General features: G+C 49.4%; 1 protein-coding gene and 1 non-coding gene across 4 annotated transcripts in view; both read left to right on the top strand.

The window, feature by feature from the left end:
- The window catches only part of Ap1b1 (adaptor related protein complex 1 subunit beta 1), a 53,502-nt gene extending 34,376 nt beyond the window's left edge, over window positions 1–19,126 (top strand). For 2 of the 3 annotated variants that reach the window (XM_048449898.3, XM_085692092.2), the window contains exons 8-22: window positions 645–765; window positions 1,898–1,993; window positions 2,592–2,707; window positions 2,988–3,153; window positions 7,273–7,371; window positions 7,992–8,251; window positions 8,762–8,963; window positions 9,768–9,788; window positions 10,285–10,440; window positions 13,746–13,891; window positions 15,380–15,509; window positions 15,768–15,852; window positions 16,451–16,537; window positions 16,627–16,781; window positions 18,105–19,126. In XM_048449898.3, coding sequence (XP_048305855.1) covers window positions 645–765; window positions 1,898–1,993; window positions 2,592–2,707; window positions 2,988–3,153; window positions 7,273–7,371; window positions 7,992–8,251; window positions 8,762–8,963; window positions 9,768–9,788; window positions 10,285–10,440; window positions 13,746–13,891; window positions 15,380–15,509; window positions 15,768–15,852; window positions 16,451–16,537; window positions 16,627–16,781; window positions 18,105–18,179 — 1,915 coding nt within the window. In that variant the 3' untranslated portion in view covers window positions 18,180–19,126. The remainder of the gene's footprint in view (window positions 1–644; window positions 766–1,897; window positions 1,994–2,591; window positions 2,708–2,987; window positions 3,154–7,272; window positions 7,372–7,991; window positions 8,252–8,761; window positions 8,964–9,767; window positions 9,789–10,284; window positions 10,441–13,745; window positions 13,892–15,379; window positions 15,510–15,767; window positions 15,853–16,450; window positions 16,538–16,626; window positions 16,782–18,104) is intronic. The other variant, XM_048449900.3, reaches the window with a different exon arrangement.
- LOC125410511 (small nucleolar RNA SNORD125) lies at window positions 14,301–14,397 on the top strand. The gene has a single exon (XR_007235071.1). It is a non-coding gene; the product is annotated as a small nucleolar RNA SNORD125 (small nucleolar RNA).
- Window positions 19,127–20,216: the final 1,090 nt, after the last annotated feature.

Raw genomic sequence — 20,216 nt, 5'->3', positions numbered from 1 at the left:
GGAGTCATTTGTGTTCCTCCCTAAGACTTAGTAGAGTGGCCTAAAGCTGGGTCACAAGGGAGAATATGGAAGAATCCATGAAAGGCTTCCTCATGGGCTTTTTCCTCTACTGGGAGGTCAGCAGAGGGCTGCAGTATGTGTGGAATGTTTCCTCCCAGGGAGCCTGATCAAGACAAGGCACCTAAAGTGCCTAAGGAGTACACTCCAGTATTTCAGGACTCTAGAAGGAAAGCAGGGTTTGAGCATAAACTTTATTGTTTGTATGTAGTCTAGTCATGGTCAGCCATCTTTATCATTGAATGAACAGAATGTTTCTAAAGTCTGAGTTCATACATACCAGGTCTAACACCAGAGATTCAGGCCTGGGGTAACAATTGTCCCTGCACAGTTAGTTCATTCTCATTTCAGGATTAGGAAACAAAGGCTGAGGTCATACGCTGGGTTTTAGAACCCTGGCCTGCTGCCCCTGCTATCCATGTGAACTTCTTTTCCTTCCTGAGATGGGGCCCAGCAGGCTGTAGCCAGGCATGGTGATGGTTCTGCCTCCCTGAACACCAAACTTTACCTCTAGCCCAGGAATTCCCGCTTCCTTGTGGACCTTATGGCTTCTTTTCTGTTCTCTGGGCATCCCGCCCCACCACCAGGCCAGAAATCTTGAAGCATGAAATGAAGGTTTTCTTTGTGAAATACAATGACCCCATCTACGTGAAGCTGGAGAAACTGGACATTATGATCCGTCTGGCCTCCCAAGCCAACATCGCCCAGGCAAGCAGAGAATGGTGATATGGGGCACAAGCTTTGGTGTCAGACAAACTCCTAGGTGTCTCTAGGTCATGCTCACTGTTGACATTTTATCTCAGAGAGTCATGGATGCCTGAGGTCTGTAATATTTCTGTTGTTAAAGAAGTGTTCTCAAGCTGTGCACAGAGGCGCCCTCCTGAAGGACCAGGTGCTCGGGTGGCTGACGCAGGAGTCATTTGTCCTGAGACTGAGACTACCTTGGGAAACATAATTAGATTTCCTGTATGCACAAAACAGTCTCCTTATTCTCTCTATCATTACCTCTCATTTATTCACTGAAAAGTGATATTTAGGTACCTAGGGATATGGTTCAATTGGTAAAGTAAGAGGCAATCATGAAGACCTGGAATTGATATTCAGAACCTATGTTTAAAAAGCTGTGTGTGGCTGCTGACAGCCCTATTCTTAAAGTAAAGAAAAAAGGCTGTGTGTGGGACCTGAAGAGATGGCTCCAGGGTAAAGAGCTCTTGCTACTTTTTCAAAGGACATGGGTTTAGTTTTCAGCACCCACTTTAGACACCGCACAACTGCCTATAATTCCAGTTTTAGGGTATATAACAACTTCTTGTGTCCTCTGGGCATCTATCCCCCACCCCACATCACACACACACACACACACACACACACACACACACACACACACTGAATTTGGTGGTGTGCCTTTGTAATCCCAGCACTGGAGAGGTGGAGGGAGACAGGCAGATCACTGGGACTGGCTAGCTAGCCAGCCTAGTCTCACTGGCAAAGCCCAGGCCAGTGAGAGGCCCTGTCTCAAAACAAAAACAAAAGTAGATCGATCCTGAGAGGATACTAGGAGTATAGGTTTGTGGTTATCTACTTAGCATCCCCAATGCTACTCACACAAAATGAGGTACTGGATATAGTAGTTGTCAGTTTCAAGCAAGGGTTGTTGAGTCTTGGTACATAGTCATCCTCTACTTTCCTTTTGAGTAACCTGATGACATTCTCCTGGACCATCCTTTGTGAGCAGACAGCAGAGCCCCATCCCCTTGGGATTTTGTGCATTCCTGTTACCCAAGTGTTCTAACAGGTTGTTCCATCAGATCTCTCCAATCCATTTCTCTTTGGACCACAGGTATTGGCGGAACTCAAAGAGTATGCTACAGAAGTAGATGTGGATTTTGTACGGAAGGCAGTGCGTGCCATTGGTCGCTGTGCCATCAAGGTGGAGGTAAATAGGTTCTGGGATTCCATTCCTAGCCAGAGAGGGATAAAATAACCGGTGCTCTGATAATTTATTCCCTTCCACTCTGCCTGGGGAACTATTCCTTGATGTTGACCTGGGCTCAATGGATCCCCTCGTGGCTTAAGGATTCTGGGATAGCTGGTCATATCCACTCAGGACCCTTGAGGCATTTTAAGCTGTTTTCCCCTTGATGTTTATTATGGCCCCTCCTGAAATATCTGTCCCCATTGGGCTATTAAAAGATTATGTACAGAAACTTTGTGGGTTTAGTCATAGCAGCCAATTTTATAGAACAAGCCAGAGATATGGGGTCAAATAGGGTCACTCAACCCTTGGACTTTGCTTGGAGGAACTCCCAATGACCTCACACTGTCAAGAGCTATGCCTCTGACTATCTTGAGTTCTCATTCTGTCTGTATGCCCTTGTTCCCTGCCTCCCCATTATCAAGGGAGAATGATCTGTTCTTACGCTGTGATATGGAAGGGGGGCAGGTGACTGAAGCTGCTTGACCCCAGTAGTATCATTAGCCCAATTGGAAACTGTGCAGAGACCTTGCCTACACTGTCTCTTCTTCCCACACAGCAATCTGCAGAGCGCTGTGTGAGCACATTGCTTGATCTCATCCAGACCAAGGTCAACTATGTGGTCCAGGAAGCCATTGTGGTCATTAAGGACATCTTCCGCAAGTACCCCAACAAGTAGGTGCTCACCCCTCATGGTACAAGGGCAGCCTGGCTTCCCCTTCCTCTTTGCCTTTTCCATTTCACAGGCAGCTTTCTCTGAAGAAACTTTTAATTTTTTTTCTTTTACCCAAGCTGGCCCTCCAGGCCAAAATAAAAGCTGCTAAACTCCAGCAGCTAAAACATCGCCTCTCCAGGTCTGAGCAGCTGCCTATCTGACTTGGCCCCTAACCCTCCAACACACACATTGGCCAGACTTCCTTGGTGCTCACCTGCTGGCTCAATCCTGCTTTCCCAGGTATGAGAGTGTGATAGCCACGCTGTGCGAGAACCTGGACTCCCTGGATGAGCCCGAAGCCCGTGCTGCTATGATCTGGATAGTAGGCGAGTACGCTGAGCGGATTGACAATGCTGATGAGCTGCTGGAGAGCTTCCTGGAAGGTTTCCATGACGAGAGCACCCAGGTGAGCCTTCACATTACTGATTGCCTGCCTTACTCCTATGTCCTTCCCTTCCCTCTTCATACTGCATTGCTGGTGTGAATAGACATTAATTGACAAGCTATGTGTGGCCCCTTTTTCTCCCCCACAGCAGTGCCTCAGAGGAAACAGGACAGTCTGTGGTGTCTGTGGAAGGTGGTCAGAAGTTTCTGGCTTTGTTTTAATTTCATATTTGTCTATGGTAGTACATTGACATGGTTCAAAATAGAAGTACTACAGGAACTATATAATGAAAGTTCTTCCTCCAACTGCTTTCCTGGCCATACTTAGTTTCTTGGTGATATTGTAGAAATGTACCAATAGATATGCATGCAGGCATGTATATTTATATGAGCCAGTTCTTAGTGTTTGTTCTTAGCATTTGTGTTCCATAACCACCACAATTTCTGAATAAGTACTGAGCTAGCACTTCCAGAAGAGATATAAAGTTAGATCCTATGATGTCTAGACACATTTTTATCAGTTAGTACCTTGGTTGTAACCTTTACCGTTGATTCATTAGCATTGAACTCAGTGGCCAACAACACTGACTTGTGCCTGGCTGAAGTTTATCTAGCATACATATTTCTCCACAGAGAACATTCCACCCTTCGAGACGAGCACTACAGTACCACACTTAGAGGCCATTTTAAATGAGGAAAAGGATACTTTTTTGCAGAATGAAAGCTGAAAGGAAGGATAGAGCCTGCCTTGCCTTGTCTACTGTCAGCTTGGAAGTATGCATCAGGTGATTCCCTTGCTCAACCTGTATCTGTAGGTAGCCCTGTGAATATTGATTTTCAGGGGCAGCAAGAGGCAGATTTACAAGCACAGAAGTAGGGTATGGCAGTGTACACATGTGTTCCCAGCATTGTGAGGCATTGTGAGGCTCAGTGGGTAAAGGCACTTGCCACCAAGCTTAACAACTTGAGTTCAGTCATAGGAACTGTCTGGTGGTAAGAGAGAACCAGCTCCTGCACTTGTCCTCCAGTCTTCTCATGTCTCATAGGATGCACACCCACACATTCACATGAATAAGTAGTAAACAGTTGTAGTAAAAAATGAAGCCAAGTGTTTACAAGTGTGGAATTGCAAACAATGAGAAGCAGTGTGTGTGTGTGTGTGTGTGTGTGTGTGTGTTTCCTTCTCACTTTAATGCTATAGGACTCCACTACACAGCTTCAGATTGCTTAGAACCTCGCCTTCTCCCCTTAGGATATATCTGAAGGCATGTCTTTGTTAATGTATGCTTTATTTAAGCCCATTGGACATTTGTGTGTCTAGTCTGTTCTTGTGAGCAGGCTGCTATGGTTAGGCAGCATGGCATAGACTTGTGAATATTTCAGGGATGAAGCCTTAAGCAGGTAGTTTGGAGAGAAGGAGTTGTTCCCTTGAGATCTGGGTAGCTCTTGCCTGATTGCATTTGGTAGAAAGGTTGTCCTGGTTTGACCTCCCATCTCAGATGGTACTGTCCTGCCTCTTGTACTTGATTTGAACAGCTCAGAATGTAATGGGTGTAGTTTTGTCTGTGTCTCTTCATTGCTGTTCCTTTTGCTGTGAATTAGGAAATGTCTTCTCCTGACCAGTGCAGGCAGTGTAACCTAGTGAGTCCAAGCATGAGCAGTGGAATCAGAAACCCCAGAACCCATACCCTTCATCTGCCTCACCCTTGCTTAATGATTTTCTGCTCATCTTTAATGATGTCTAGCTCATAATTAGGTACTCATCGGTGGTAATATTGATTCTGACCTGGGTAAGAACTTGATTCAAAAGTGAAGTGGCCCAGAAAGAAGCAGGGCCTGCTATTTCCTGTAGCTGACACTCCCTCCCCATACTTTCTCCTTGTGGTGTTGGGGCTGTCTCTACCACCTTAAATGACTTTTGCCTTGGTCACAGTCCCACCACAGCCAGGCTCTGTCCTTATAGTCTAACAACTCCCATGGAAAGAACTTTTACCTTAGCAGTCTGACAGAAGTCCCAAAATCATTTACCAAGACTGGTGGGCCAGTTGTTCATCTTCGCCTGTATGGGTTGAAAGAGACAGAATGGCAGTTCTCTGAAGGAAAGCCAGCAGAGTGGGCGCTAGGCGAACAAGAACAGCAGATGTCCATGGCAGAATCCTAGCAGTGATTCTCATTCCCACTCGCCCTCCTGCTGCCACCACCTCCCTCTGTGTAGCTTCACTTATAACATCAGCCGCTCATCTGGTTCCCAAGAAGCCAAGCCTCGCCTGTACTGTTTCTGCCCTGTGGAGGATTGCCTTGGGGTTGCAGCGTAAGCTGCCAAGTATTTGGATAAGTCTTGTAGTCTCTTCCTCCACAGAAATAAACCTGCTAAAGATCCAGGGATTAGGTAAGTCAGAAGGAAAAGCTGAGTCAGGAATCTATAGGGAAGAGACCTGAAGCTCTGAACTCAGGTTTTTCAAGTTCCTTAAATTTAGGTGGTGCACCTTCAGTCCCAGCACAGCTTCACCAGGGTATTTACACTGGTTGTCTGCTTGACTCTTGCAGTTAATCATATGAACTATACCCATTTTACAGATGAGGAAACCAACTCAGGTAACCCTGGTGATAGTGGGGAAGTGATGGAGTCAGAGTTCAGATGAGCTGTGATCTTACTCTAGCTCCAAATCAAGTTCAAGTGCTGTAGGTTGTTTGCAAAGCTCACAAGACACTAACTCCCACCTGAAGTGGGCCACGCTTTCTTTTTCTTTCTTTCCCTTTCTCTCTCTTTCTGTTTTTTTGAGGCATAATTTTTCAGTGTATTTCTGGCTCTCCTGAAACTCACTCTGTAGATCAGGCTCTGTCTGTAACTGTAGATCAGATAGACTGCCTCTATCTCCTGAGTGCTGGGATTAAAGGTGTGTGCCACCACCACCACCTCTCCTTCCTCTCTTCCTTTCTTCCTCTGGAAGAGAAGTCCCAGGTTCTCTGGAAGAGAAGCCAGTGCTCTTAACCACTGAGCCATCTCTCCAGCCCCTTCTTTGTGCTTTATTAAGGGTGCTTTTGCAACAGGGTTTCCATACATCTTTGGCTGACCTCCCCCTTGCTAGGTAGCTGAGAATGACCTTGAATTCCTGGTCCTTCTGCTTCTACTTGCCGGGACTGGGATTGCAGTTATGAACTACCACCCTCTGACCAAAGGTGAATGACTGGAGCCAGATGTGGAAGCTGGGCTTACTCCTATCTTGGATTTCTTTTTTTTTTGTTTGTTTGTTTGATGTTTTTTGTTTTGTTTTGTTTTGAGACAGAATTTCTTCTCAGTGTAGCTTTGGCTGTCCTGGAACTTGCTCTGTAGACCAGGCTGGCCTCAAACTCATAGAGAGCTTCACCTGCCTCTGCCTCCCAAGTGCCAGGATTAAAGGCATGTGTCACCTGCCTTGGATTTCTTAAGTGCCTCCTGTTCCCTAGAAGTATAGGGTCACACAATGAGCTAGACAGATCCTATCTCCACCCATCAAAAGCTCATGATCAGCTCTGTGTTGGTACACGCCTTTAATCTCAGCACTTGGGAGACAGGCAGGTGGATCACTGTGAATTCCAAACTATCCTGGTCTACATAGTGAGATCCAGAACAGCTAGAGTTGCATAATGAGACCTGAGTTTAAAAACAAAAAAGAAAAAGCTTATAGCCATAGGGCAGCCAGATAGCAGACACTGGTGAGGGAACAGAGGAAACTATGGAAGTCTGGGGCTTGGGTCCGCGTGAAGACTAAGGAGCGCCAGCAAAGCCGAGGCTATCCTGACGAAATGAGATGGAGGGGGCTGGAGTGCCTTCTGATAAGCACGCAGTTCCTCGGTGGCAGGCTAGCTGTGTGGGGCCCTGCAGGCCTGACCTCTGGTTCTCTGTGGTCCCATCAACACCTTTAAGGAGCATACTAGTCACACACGTTGCTTTTTGAAGCTCTGAATTTCTTTTGGAGCTACAGATTGGAAGCTCTGATGAATATCTAGTAGCCCAGCTGAGATTATATAATGCCTAGCTCCAGCTCCAGTTCCTGAGAAGCAGCCCAAGACTAGAAGAGCCTTGGTTTCCAGATGCTCTTAGGCCCACCAAGCCTCCTTGTTGTTGCGCACCCCACCCTCCTTGCCTTGTCTCCTGCAGGTCCAGCTACAGCTACTGACAGCCATTGTGAAGCTCTTTCTGAAGAAGCCAACAGAGACTCAGGAGCTGGTGCAGCAGGTTCTCAGTTTGGCCACTCAGGTAGTGCCCCACCTCCCTGCTGCTCCTCACATTGCATCAAAAAAAGCTTTATTCCTGGAAGCCAGTCTCCCTCTAGCCCTACCCTCAAGGGTAGCATCTCTGGGAATTGATGCAAGAGTAGCCTGAGACCCCTGACTTCTGGGAGTCAGAGTCACAGAGATCCACATGGGGTGGTATCACCAGCGGAAACTGAAGAGAGGGGATATGTAGGAACCAAAAGGTTTGCTGGAAGGTTCACTGAAAGGTAGGGCATTGGAGACCTGAACTAGGAAACCAAGGAAATAAGCTGAAAGTTGGGGGCTAGGATATGCCCCTTAAAGTGGCTTAGAAGCAGGCCTTTGATTATGTTCAGAATTGTTGGTTGAAACAGGTATGGTGATACACATTTTTACACTGCATTTGGGAGACAAAGGTAGGCAGATCTCTGTGAGTTCAGGCCTGGTCTACATAGTGAGTTCCAGAACAGCCTGGGCTACACAGAGAAACCCTCTCTCAAAAAACAAAACAAAAAGAAAAAAATAAAAACACAATTGTTAGATGCTAAGGCTGGTCTATGGGAGGGCCCCCTTCTTCTCATCTGGGAATGAGTTGCACAGGCTTCTCCAACTCCACCCCACAAGGACTCAGACAACCCAGACCTTCGGGACCGTGGCTACATCTACTGGCGCCTGCTCTCCACCGACCCTGTAGCTGCCAAAGAGGTGGTGCTGGCTGAGAAACCCCTCATCTCAGAGGAGACGGACCTTATAGAGCCTACACTACTAGATGAACTCATCTGCTACATTGGCACACTGGCTTCTGTCTACCACAAGCCACCCAACGCCTTTGTGGAGGGTGGCCGAGGAGTGGTGCATAAGAGCCTGCCTCCCCGCACTGCCTCGTGAGTACTGCTGACCAACATGCATGAAAGCCTTAGAAAATAGTCCCTGGAAAAGCTTTAGTTTAAGCAAACTAGGATTCTAGCCACCTTCTGCCAATGCTTAACTGAATAACCCCATTTAATCCTCTTAAGTTATTGAGACAAAGTGTCCGTTTAATAGATGAGGATAATGGCTATGGAAAGTGCGGACAGTTCAGGACCCCACGGCTAGCAGAGCTGACTTCTAGTTCCAAAAACCTGTTCCCACCACCTCTGTTGCTCTCAGGGGCCTGGCATCTAGTTTCCTTTTAGCATGAGCCAGAATATGCACAGCTGGCTCACCACATGGAGGGCTTAACGGTAAGTGGACTAGGGAGGCAGAGACAAGTCATATAGAAGCCACCCATCCCCACCCCACCTCCGGACAGTGAGGAGACATTGACTTAGGGAAGGATTTTGGAGACCAACATCTCTACCTTTCCTGGGACACTGATACCTCCACCTTACCTGACCCCTCTCTGTGCCCAACAGGAGTGAGAGCACAGAGAGCCCTGAGACAGCCCCTGCTGGAGCAGCTTCTGGTGATCAGCCTGATGTCATCCCTGCCCAGGGTGACCTGTTAGGTGACCTCCTCAACTTGGACCTTGGGCCTCCAGTGAGTGGCCCACCATTGGCTGCCTCCTCAGTGCAGATGGGAGCTGTGGACCTTCTTGGTGGTGGCCTCGACAGCCTGGTATGTCCTAGCCCCCAGGTGATGTTACTAATGATCTTCAGATGAGCAGGCTTTGATGCCTCTCTGTGCTATCATCAGCCAAGAGAGGGTGTGTTGAATACTCATGCTGCCCTAGTGGTGATTGGGCAGCTCCGTGATCAGTCACCTGCGTCCTGTTAGGATGTCCCTAGCTTTGAGGACCCAGGCTAACACAAGCTAGGGAGAACAGCCTAGCCAGACTTCCATGCAAGGTCAGGGGTAGAACCACCTTTTGCTCTTTGAAAGAGGTGTGATGAACTGGGGAGAGGGCTCAGTGGTTAAGAGCACTGGTTGCTCCTGCTGAAGACCCAGGTTCAGTTCCCAGAATCCTCATGGCAGCTCACAACTGTCTGTAACTCCAGTTCCAGGGCATCTGACACCCTCACATAGACATACATGCAAGCAAAACACCAAATAAAATATTAAAAGGAAGAAAGAAGTGTGGTAAGTCTGGCCCAGGGTCTCTCTGCCCTTCTTCAGGAACCTAATGTGCTGGGCAGAGTGGGCAGAGGCAGCTTCTGAGCCTTTCTCTTGGTGTCAGTAGTCTGGCCATGAGAGGTCCTAGGACAAAGAAAAAAAAATGTGGCATAGGGTCTAAGGGTGCCAGGCTAAAGCCACGAGGAAGAGTAGTATCCCTCAAAGGGTTGGGACTCTGGGCCTCAGAACATACTTATCCCGACTAGAACCACAGTTAACTAACCTCTCTCTTTTGTCTCATGTTCTTTCCTCGCCTTTCTCTCTGCATGTCGCTGCCTGTCTCTTCACCCTGCCTGCTTCTGCTTGGAGATGGGGGATGAGCCTGAAGGGGTACGGTTCAGCCCTCTGTCACCAATTCTTCATCTGTGCTAAGCCTCGGCTGGTGGTCCAGTGTCTGGGCAGTCTCTGCTTTGACCTCCTGGCAAGCAGTTACCACCGGCCTCACGCCTACAAATTCTCCAGTGTCCTCAACCACTCCATGGCAGCGATCGATGCCTTGTCATCCCAAGGACTGCTAGCCCTCAGCCCGTGTGCTCTCTCCTAAAGGAGAGCCCTCTATGCTTAGCTTACTCCTACTAGCAGTGAACGTTGACTCCCCCTTTTATGGGTTGAGTCTTCTCTCAGAGGTCACTCCTTGAGATTCAAGGCTGTGGGACTCAGGAGTGCTCAGCCTCTCTTCTCTACCTACCTTACTTTTTCTGCAACTTAAAGTTGATGTGGAAGTGGTCCTGTTCCTACCCCCACTGTTTTCTAAAGAGCAGGTGACTATTCTTCATGGGCCCCTAATGTCCCTGCCCCTCAAGCATGTCTCTGCTCTCTTTGCCAGATTGGAGACACCAACTTTGGGGCACCTCCAGCAGCAGTGACAACAGCAGCAGCACCAGCCAGACTTGGAGCGCCCATCAGCAGTGGCTTAAGTGACCTCTTTGACCTGACCAGTGGTGTGGGCACTCTTTCAGGATCCTATGTAGCTCCCAAAGCAGTAAGTCCCTCTGGCAGGAACAGAGAAGGGGAACTGAACTGGGATTGGTAAGGCCTCCCACAGCACCAGGGGGTGGGCAATGAGGCTGAAGGGTCAGCCCTCTGTCACCAGTCTTTCATGTTCTGACAGCTCTGCTTTGGCCTGTCTATACAGCTCTGCTTTGGCCTGTCTATGACAGCAATGCCTTGTCCAGTTGTCAGTCAGATTTGCTGAGCACAGATGGGGGGTGCACCTGTGAGAAAGCCTGGAGAGGAGGGACTACCTGGTCTTGTCATAGTACCAGTTCTCTGTACTGTTAGATTCAGTGTCTCGGACACAAAACTTCTTGTCTCTAAAGGGAACTGATGGCTCTACACAGGACAGAAATTAAAATGGAAATTAAAAAATAACCATATGTCTCCATCAGTAAATGAAGAAAACAAAAGGAAGGAAATCTGCCCTAGAAGACATGCCAGTGTGTTGTCATTGTCATGACAGGCATGGGTAGCATTGGTAGTTTAGCATGAAGGTGTGACTGGTCACACCCTTAATTTCTGAAGAGGCAACTGACTCTAAAGTTCTTAACAGAACAGGTGCCAGGTGTTCTGATGTAAACTTGGAAAGTCGAGGCAGGAGGATCAGGAGTTCAATGTCACCAGGCATAGTGGTACATGCCTTTAATCCCAGCACTTTGGTGGCAGACAGGCAGATCCCTGTGAGTGCCAGGCAACCTAGGGCTATATCATGAGACTCTGTTTAAAAGAAAGAAAGAAAAAGAAACACACAAAACAGGCTTGGGCACTTCTGTTTATTTATTTCTATATATGTAAAGTATGCAGAGAACTCTCCATGGATGTGGAAGAGTTGGAGTTTTTCCACGGCAGAATGTTCAGCATTTCTGTCTCTGGTCCCCAAAACATAGTACCTCACCCCACTTACCTCCTCATGCTTCCTGGATAATGACCCACAGTACCCAGTGTGCTCCTGAGGGTATCGTCACCCACCAAGACATTTTGCTAGACTAGAGAGTTTTGAGGTAGAAAGCTAAGCCAGACTAAGTCTTTCTCATGATCCAGGCTCAGTGATAGCCATTGGAGAGTTCTAAACTGAATGATGAAATGGTTTGATTTGAGCTTTGGCCCTAAGGAAGGCATGGGTGGAGTTGCATAGAGCCCAAAGGAGATTATCAGGGTGTTTCTCATAGCCTAGACAACAACAGCAGTTTTGGGAGCACACAGACTGTAACATGAGGACTTTCTCAGCAGTAGGAGTAGTAGGATATTGAAGGGGCTAAGGCTGTTCTGATGTGAGCAGCCATGCAATAGGTCCTGAGATGGAGCAGTTGGAGGATCAGTGAGAACAACTAAGTTTGGCCTGTAAATGTTTGTGCCTGAGAACACAGTGGGGATCGTGTTAACCTGTGTCAGAGAAGCTCCACAAGGACATATATGGCCTAATCCTTTAATAACACAGGTCAGAGGCCATATCTGCTGAACCTTCATCTTCAGAGGTTCCCACCCCGAGAGCTTCAGGGCCCACCCTTAGAGGTCTTTGCTGATGAGGGTGTAAGCAGCATCTGTGCTTCCCTGCCCTGGCCTCGTCTACAGAAGTGATGGCCAGGGACAGCTTCAGCCGAGAAGTCCGCATGACAGCAGCTCTGCTGCCTGCAGTTGCAGGCTTGATGCCAGGCACGCACCAGCCTTCCACAGCAGCAGCCCACTGGGTCCTCCTACAGCCATATGTTACTGTTATTCATTTTATGGTTGAGAAACTTGAGTACGTTTGCCTGTGGCCACATAGCTGGTAAGTGACAGAATCTGGAGTTAAATGCAGGGCAGTGACACTGTAACCTAATCTTCAATTTCTTTGTCACTGTGCTACAAGTGAGAACATTTGTATGCCTTCCATTTTTGAGACAGGGTCTCATTATGAAGTCCCATGCTGGCCTTAATCTTGTGGCAATTCTCCTGCCTCGGTCTTCAGAGGGCTAGGATTGTAGGATTGTAGACATGAGCTACCATGCCTAGCTATATACTCTGTAAGGTCACAAGTCAGAGTCAGCAGGACCAGAGAATACAGAATACCACATTTAGTTACCTACTACACAGATTGTTGCCACCAAGTGCCAGGCCAAACCATACCCATTAAAAGCCTAACAATAGCCACACAAAAGTGGGAGGTAGAGGCAGGAAGATCAGGAGTTCAAGGCCAGCCTCGGCTATGTGAAACCAAAAACAAACAAACAAACAAACAAAAAACCCACTCACTGGGGCCAGTGAGGTTGCTCAGAGGGTAAAATTGCCTGCCACCAAGCCTAGTGACTTGAGTTCAGTCTCTGGGCCCCACCTGATAGAAGGAAAGAACTAACTTTTACAAGTTCTCCTTTGACCTCCACATGCGTGCACATCACGCCATCTGTGTATATACACACACATGAAATAAATATCAAGAAAACTATTTTTTAAAAAGTTGATCAAAGCCAAGCAGCAGTGGTTTTGATAATTCCAGGTGCTGTGAAAAAGAGGAAAGAGATCTGGGCAGCCATGTGGGTGAAACTATGGTAGGTTGAGAAGTGGAAGCCCTGAGGGCAGATGTGGCTATGCATCTATAGCCTGAGGGCCATGTACACTGGGCCATGTCTGCTAGAACTGTAGCCTTCTGTTATCAAGGGACCTGAGAGGTTGACACTTGTGGTTGTCCTCCACAGGCAGGGTTGATTCCTGCCATTTACTTAGTAAGTGCCCGGTGCACAGCACTGCCACACTAAGCTCTGAGACAGGTGTAGATGGAGCAACAAAACCCTTTCCTTAAAGAGCTCCTTGCGAGCAGTGGGGGAGGTCCTGATGCAGGCTTTCCATTCCTGAGCCTACTAAGGACAGCCAGGACACTGGCAGGCCAGAGCTTCATTGGTGCCGCCTGCGATCCAGCCAGTTCCTTTCTCCTGAATGAAAGGACAGTCTGTAACAGCCAAGTAGAGGTCAGGCTGTGGCCAGGATCCAGAATGCTGCTGGATACTCAGCTCTGACCTTGGCTTGTCATGGTACTGGCAAGGCTCACCTGTCTCCTCATCTTTCTTCAGTCTTTCTTGGTATTGTCTTTTATGACCTCTGAAGATGTCCTGCCTGTCCTCCACTATTCTGATACATAGCTATGCTATGATGCTGGTCCTGGGTGGGATACAGGGTTAGCTTATTTATCTATCATGCCTTAGTGATAGAGGCAGGTTGATCAGAAGGCCCTTAGGAAGGAGAGAAAGGGTCTCAGAGGCCAGCTATGATTTTTGGGGGGAAAGAGTCACATGGCCCCTCCCATCTTCTTCCCTACAGGTCTGGCTCCCTGCCATGAAGGCCAAGGGCCTGGAGATCTCCGGCACCTTCACCCGTCAGGTTGGCTCCATCTCCATGGACCTGCAGCTGACTAACAAGGCCCTGCAGGTCATGACAGATTTTGCCATCCAGTTCAATCGTAACAGGTGAGCCCCTGCCCAAACTCAGCAGTCACTTTCCTGTCTACTATGTGGACACCAAAGTACCAGACAGAGTAGAGAGGTCATCTCCCCTAACTCACCCTCTTCCACTACGCAAAGAGCAGTTTTGTGTCAGAAATCACAGCTCCAAGCTAGCATCCCACCACTGGAAGCACTCTGCATCTCCCACCTGCCTCTCCTCCCAGGCCCGGGTCACTTTTGTGTGAGGGAGCAGTTCTGGGTGGGTAGTGGGCTGGCCAGCCAGCCGCCCCTGAGAACAAAAGGTTGAGCAGATAAAGACTCTGAAAATGAGTAGTAGGAGCTCCTAGCCCTCTGTCCCCCATACTTCTAGTACTGTGTGTTGGTGAGAAAATATGCCTGCGAGCACTATGAGGCGCCAAGGTCAGGTTCTCGGAACCTTGGGAGCCCCTGTTGATGATCCCTCTTCCTGAACAGCTCCAGTGATGAGCAAACTGAGCCTCTAAGAAGTTGACTGAAGGGGCAGCTCTGCCTCTTTCCCTCACAGGACTCTAGAGGCTGTAGGTGCATGACTGCTGATAAACCCTCTGCATTGAACACTTCCTGGTTTGCAGATCCTAGGCCACAGGCTATAGAGTAATGATCTCCATAGAGCTGCCTGATAGTCCAGCAGAGCAGACTCTATCTCCTCCTTATGTCCCAGGTCACAGAGCTGACATTGGAGTCACTCCCACAGAGCCTGGAGTGCAGAGCCATCACACTGGTCTGGGTTCCCTCTGGATTCTAGGCAAGCCTGAGTAGAGAGCATAGTTCTCAGCAGTGCATTGACCATATAGGAGCCAGGAGATGGGTATGAGCCAGTCCTTCATTTAGGTTCAGTGTCCTCATCAGGAAGAAGGAAGTGGGTCTTTACCAGTATAGAAATTGGCCTATTGCCATATGCTACCCTGGACATGCTGAGTGCTCCCTCCATACCACTGTGACTTGCCTTCCAGAAGTTTGTGTCCTATTGAAGCAATCTTCCTAGTTCATTCACACAGAGAGGCGGGGCTTTCCTGAACCTGTGGCAGTTGTGTAGCATGGCCATTTCTAGGACAGATAGTGAAATCTGGTCGTTGCTGGGGGTGGTCAGATCCCTCTTAAGTTAGGAGTCAGTAATAAATGCCTAGGCTGTAAAGAGTTTTCCATCAAGAAGCGGGAAGTCCAGGCCGCTGGCATTGTGTAAGGTCCTTAAGTAAAGGGTAGGGATATGTCACCTTGACCTATCAGGATCCAGCACAGGGAGAAATGACAGCAGAGATTACCCTGCCTTAACCAGACTAGGGTGTAGTGCTAGCCCCAGATTCTTACCTCCTGTCTACATGGCCAGTAGACAAGGTGGTCATGAGCTTGGGAAAAGCTTACTTGATGAAGGAGCTCTTTGCCCATCTCCACTCCAGAGCACAAAGAGCCAACCTATTCCATATCAGCACCCACTCCCCTACCACCCCTCTGGGGACTTCTCTCTTTCTTCAGCTTTGGCTTGGCTCCTGCTGCACCACTCCAAGTGCATGCACCGCTCAGTCCCAACCAGACTGTGGAACTCTCCCTGCCTCTCAACACAGTGGGCTCAGTCATGAAGATGGAGCCTCTGAACAACCTTCAGGTGTGTCCCCGCAGGGCCAGCACCCTGCTTCTACTCAGTTAGGTCCTGGGACGGTTTCTATCCATATCTGTAAAAGGCCTGATAGAGAATTGTGCTCTTGGCTGCAGATGGAACCTGGGCTAGGGGACAAAGGGCATGGCTACAAGGGATGGTTCTGTGAGAAAGCCTGTCAGGACCCTACTTGTGCCTCAGAGGTGGTATAAGCCCAAGAATCAGGGTATCAAGCCTTGGGAACTGACTGGGGACCCTCATGCCTAGGTGGCTGTGAAGAACAACATTGATGTCTTCTACTTCAGCACCTTGTACCCACTGCATGTACTCTTTGTGGAGGACGGGAAGATGGGTGAGTTGTGAAGGGCCCTGGGGATCTGTGCAAAGGACTGCAGCTAGGAAACCTGGGAAGGCTAGTGCTTGCAATAGGATTAACAAGACAGCTTTGCCTTAATGGTAGAATCTTCAGCAGGTCCTAGGGGCCCCGTCTCTGGCTTGCAGGTGGCCTGTGCCACCTCACTTTTGAGCCCTGGTGCTCACCCTTCAGCTTGTCCCATAGGCTGCAGAGAACCAGGTCGGTCACCATACCTGGTGTCTATCTCCTCGGTGCTGGGGCCAGAACCCTGAGAAGGAAGACTGCAGAGAAGGCCAGCCTGGGCTGTGTGGCACCTCCTCATCCTTGCCACAGAGCCATGTCTAAAGAGAAGGCTGCGCAGAGGGAGAAGAAGATGTGGTCAGATGTAGGGTAAGGGAGAGGAGAGGCAGGAAGCAGAGGGCATTTGAGATGAGGCCTGTGTCCTTTGAGCTGAAACAGATAGAACTGTGGAGGAGCCAGTGCCTTCACTCAGCTTCAGGTGGCACATTGGAGACCAGACCCATTTCCTGACATGTGATGCTGAGGCCACAGTTTATTGGGGTCCCATCTCTCACCCCCTCCTCTTCCCCTGCAGACCGACAGATGTTCTTGGCCACATGGAAAGACATTCCCAATGAAAATGAAGCACAGTTCCAAATCAGAGACTGCCCACTCAACACAGGTGAGGCCTCCCCTGCCCCCCGCTATTTCACTCATCCTCTCCCCTGTACCCACTGAATGTGGGCCTTCCATGGCCATCTGATCCTGCAGAGGCTGCAAGCAACAAGCTGCAAAGCAGTAACATCTTCACCGTCGCCAAGAGGAATGTGGAGGGCCAGGACATGCTCTACCAGTCTCTGAAGTTGACCAACGGCATCTGGGTGCTGGCAGAGCTGCGCATCCAACCAGGCAACCCCAACTTCACGGTGAGAGCCCCTGGACCTCCCTGCCCTGGCAGTGCTTCCCCCAATCAGTATTCCTAGTCTGGGTTGTTACGAGACAGTGATGGGTGTCACTGTGCCAAGGTCTCTTTGAGTCTGGTCTGAGAATTGGTTCTTTGAACTTGTCCTGCTGCCTGAGTGCCTGGCCAGGGCACACTGATTCTCAGCAGCCCATACTTCTAGACCTTAAGTCAGAGTTATCAGAGGACACCTTCAGGGCGGTCTGGGTATTCTATAAACCCTACTGCTGTTCCCAGGCCTAGAGTCAAGGCTTGCTTCCCCTGTGCAGCTTGCCTGGTAGGTGTGGCCCTGTAGACACTACCTCCCAATCCTGGTGAGCTTGGTGCTGGTGCGTGGGCTGTGACATTAGCTGAGGTGGTGGTAATTTACATCTCCCTGTTTGATTGCTGCATGTCCACCTTCCCTGCTGATGCCATGGTACAGGACTTGGAGGTTAGCAGATTGCTTCTCTCTTCTTCTGCCCCACCTCCATCCTTTCTAGCAATATTGCGCATGCCTCATCTCCTGGTCTGACCCCAATGCATTCTGCTTCCCTCTGTAACTTGGCCTTGCTTAAACACAATGCTATGCTCCCAAGGCCCAGCAGATGTGCATGGTGGCCACCGATACCAGGACTTTCCAACCACTTCCACATGCATGGTATGTGGAGCCCTTAAAAGGAGGCTCACGGACCCCTCTGTGGCTACTGCTGCTGAATTACAGAATTCTACTTGCCACTCCTTCCTAATTGCAGCCTCGGATATATCTGATGCTCTCAAGTGAAAGGGCGGGCGGGCTGGCTTCCATCCCCTCTGCCCAGAGTCTCAAGACTAAGACCTCAGCCAGTACTGAGGTGTTCTTGCATAAACCTGCTTCCTGTGCAGGAGCCAGAGCAAGCCCCACACACCTTGCAGTCCCCAGCAGAGACCTGCTCCCTCTTAACCCTGCCCACCAGGATTGCCTGTCAGAATCGCTTCTGATCTAGATCTCTAGTGGTTGGAGGTCCAGAATTGGGGGGTGGGATCTGGGTACTCCCGACAGCTCATGAATCATGCCTGACAGTGGCTCTGGTGGCAGAACTGACAGCAGGTGTGGGGGCTGCAAGTATATTTGGTTTCCACCCAGCTGACTGTGATGGCCACCCCCTCTGCCTTAGCTCACATCTGTCCCACTCTGAGCTGCCACCCTGCCATGCATGCATGCACATCTACTCAAGCTCTCTTTTCCATCTGGTGCCCGTTCTCTCTCCCACCCTTTTACTGAAGAGCCCCAAGGATAAGTTCTTTCCCTGCCCTCCTTTTCCTGCAGCTGTCCCTGAAGTGCCGAGCACCAGAGGTGTCCCAGCATGTATCCCAGGCCTACGAGACTATCCTCAAGAACTGAAGTCCCTCCAGCACCCACCCCAGCCTTCTGCCAGCCCTGTCGTGGAGCCCTTGTGGGTGGCAGAACCTCCTCCTTTCTTTGGGGAAAGGCCAAGTGGGCTCCTGACCACCCAGGAGGCTTCTTTGATCCTAATTGAGGGCCCAGAGCAGGGCCCTGCCCCCTCCTGGAGTGAGGTCTCTGTGAATCTCCAGTGCCTGGTTTCCATTGCTGCTGCTTTGGGATCAAAGGAAACAGAGCCAGCACAGCAGCAGAAGCTGGGCAGGAGGCCACAGGGTGCTCTTCCTTCTCCCTTTGTCTGGGGGTGAGCATGGAACTCCCCTTGGAGTCCCAGCTCATGATCCCTGCCCTGTCTCCCCACTGAGCCTCTTTTGGGTAGGGTCTGGGTGCCATATTACTGCTCTTGGGACTCTGTGGGGGCTAGATGTGGTGATGGGCAGAGATGGGCCCAGAGGAGCAACCTGGGCCAGCACCATCCACCCCATGTACAGCAGCTGGTGCTCTGTGCCTGCCAGCGTGGTAAAGAGCCGTCTGGAATTCTGTTTCCTCGTGCCCTGGAGGATGGTCACTGCCTACAAACATTCCTTGGTGTTCCCTCTGTGAGTCCAGGGCTCTTAGAACAGAAATAGGGTGAAAGGTGGAACAAGTGGCAGTGGAAATGCTTCCCGTGTGGGGCTCCCGTGGGTTCTCTGGCACCCCAGTCTCAGCGTGTCTAACAGTGGTAGGTTTTCCTGTCGCTGCTGTTTGATAATAAAGATTCTGCTTTTGGCAGTCATGCACACTTCTTTCCCTCCACAAAGAAAGACCAGCTTGAGAAACTGCTTCTGGGTGGCTGGGGATAGTGTCTGACCCCTGCAGTAATTATATCTAATACGTATAAATAGAAACTATATATTGTATGTTTACTCTTATTTTCAAAGAGAGAAAACGAATAAAATTGATGACATCAAGTGTGTCCCTGGCCAGTATGTCAGGTCGTAAGGCTCTTCTGGGCAAGGGTCCTGGGCTGAAGCCATACACCTGACTGTGGTCCCTGCCCTAATTCTCCTTCCCTTCATTCTACCCTCCTGTGGCCTGCTGGTGTCCCTGCCAACTTCCTGCCATTGATGCTAAGTCCTGTCTAGCTAATGCTAGGGACTTTGTATGTTTTATTCCAGGGAAGGGCTTGCAGTCCCATTCGAGTTTCTTTCTCTTTTGTGCTATCTTGAAGCAGTGGGAATGACTGGGGCAGGGGAGGACTGGGCAGTGTTGCCTGTCTTCTTCTGAGGGAGAGAGCACCCAGAAGAGCACTTCCAAGAGACCAAAGAAACAGTTAGCCCAAGGAATATGTGCTCCTTGCAGGAAGTTCTACCACACAAGAATAACAGCACCTCAGCATTGTTAACCTCTTATTCCCCTTTGTGAGGAGAGGAGCTTCCTGTCGCCTGCTTCCATGAGGTAATGTTGGTGAATTCAACCTTGTGATGGTCTTGTGCAATCTAGGACAGTCATGGCAAGTCATATCGTGCTGAACGGGGTTCCACAGTTACCCACCCCTTTCTTCAGCGCTTATGTTTTTCCCCATCCCCTTTTTGAGAATGGGCATTGTGCCAGTAAATCAAAACAACAGTCATTTATTCTTACTTTAGCCAGTTATGAGTCTCTGCTGTAAGCATTGCCCATTTCAAAAAGCAGCTTCCCTGACCAAGGCCTACAGCAGCAATCATCTCGGGAGCTAAGACTTCCCCAGCACAGACTTTTAGAACAGATTGAGGGCTCCCTGCTGTGGAGCAGGCCTTCAGTCCAGTTAGAAAGCAGTTGATGAACTCATAACAGGTGTGTGACTGTTGTATCTCCAGCACATCTTGCCTGGAAGACTGGCATTAGCATGCTGCCTGTGTACAGTTGAGAAGGGTCACTGGTAGCCATTTGTCAGAAGCCTGCAATGCATCTGGTGCTCTGAAAGCCAGCTAACAGGAGGAACCTTCCAGCCCAGCCCTTTCCAGACTTACCATGTCCCACAACATAGCTTGTGATGTCTTCAGCAATAAGGATTGACAT

This window comes from Myodes glareolus, chromosome 8, assembly GCF_982192425.1.
Source record: "Myodes glareolus chromosome 8, mMyoGla1.1, whole genome shotgun sequence".
NCBI lineage: Eukaryota > Metazoa > Chordata > Mammalia > Rodentia > Cricetidae > Myodes > Myodes glareolus.
Note: the sequence above shows the minus strand (reverse complement) of the source record. Positions and strands in the feature narration are given on the sequence as shown.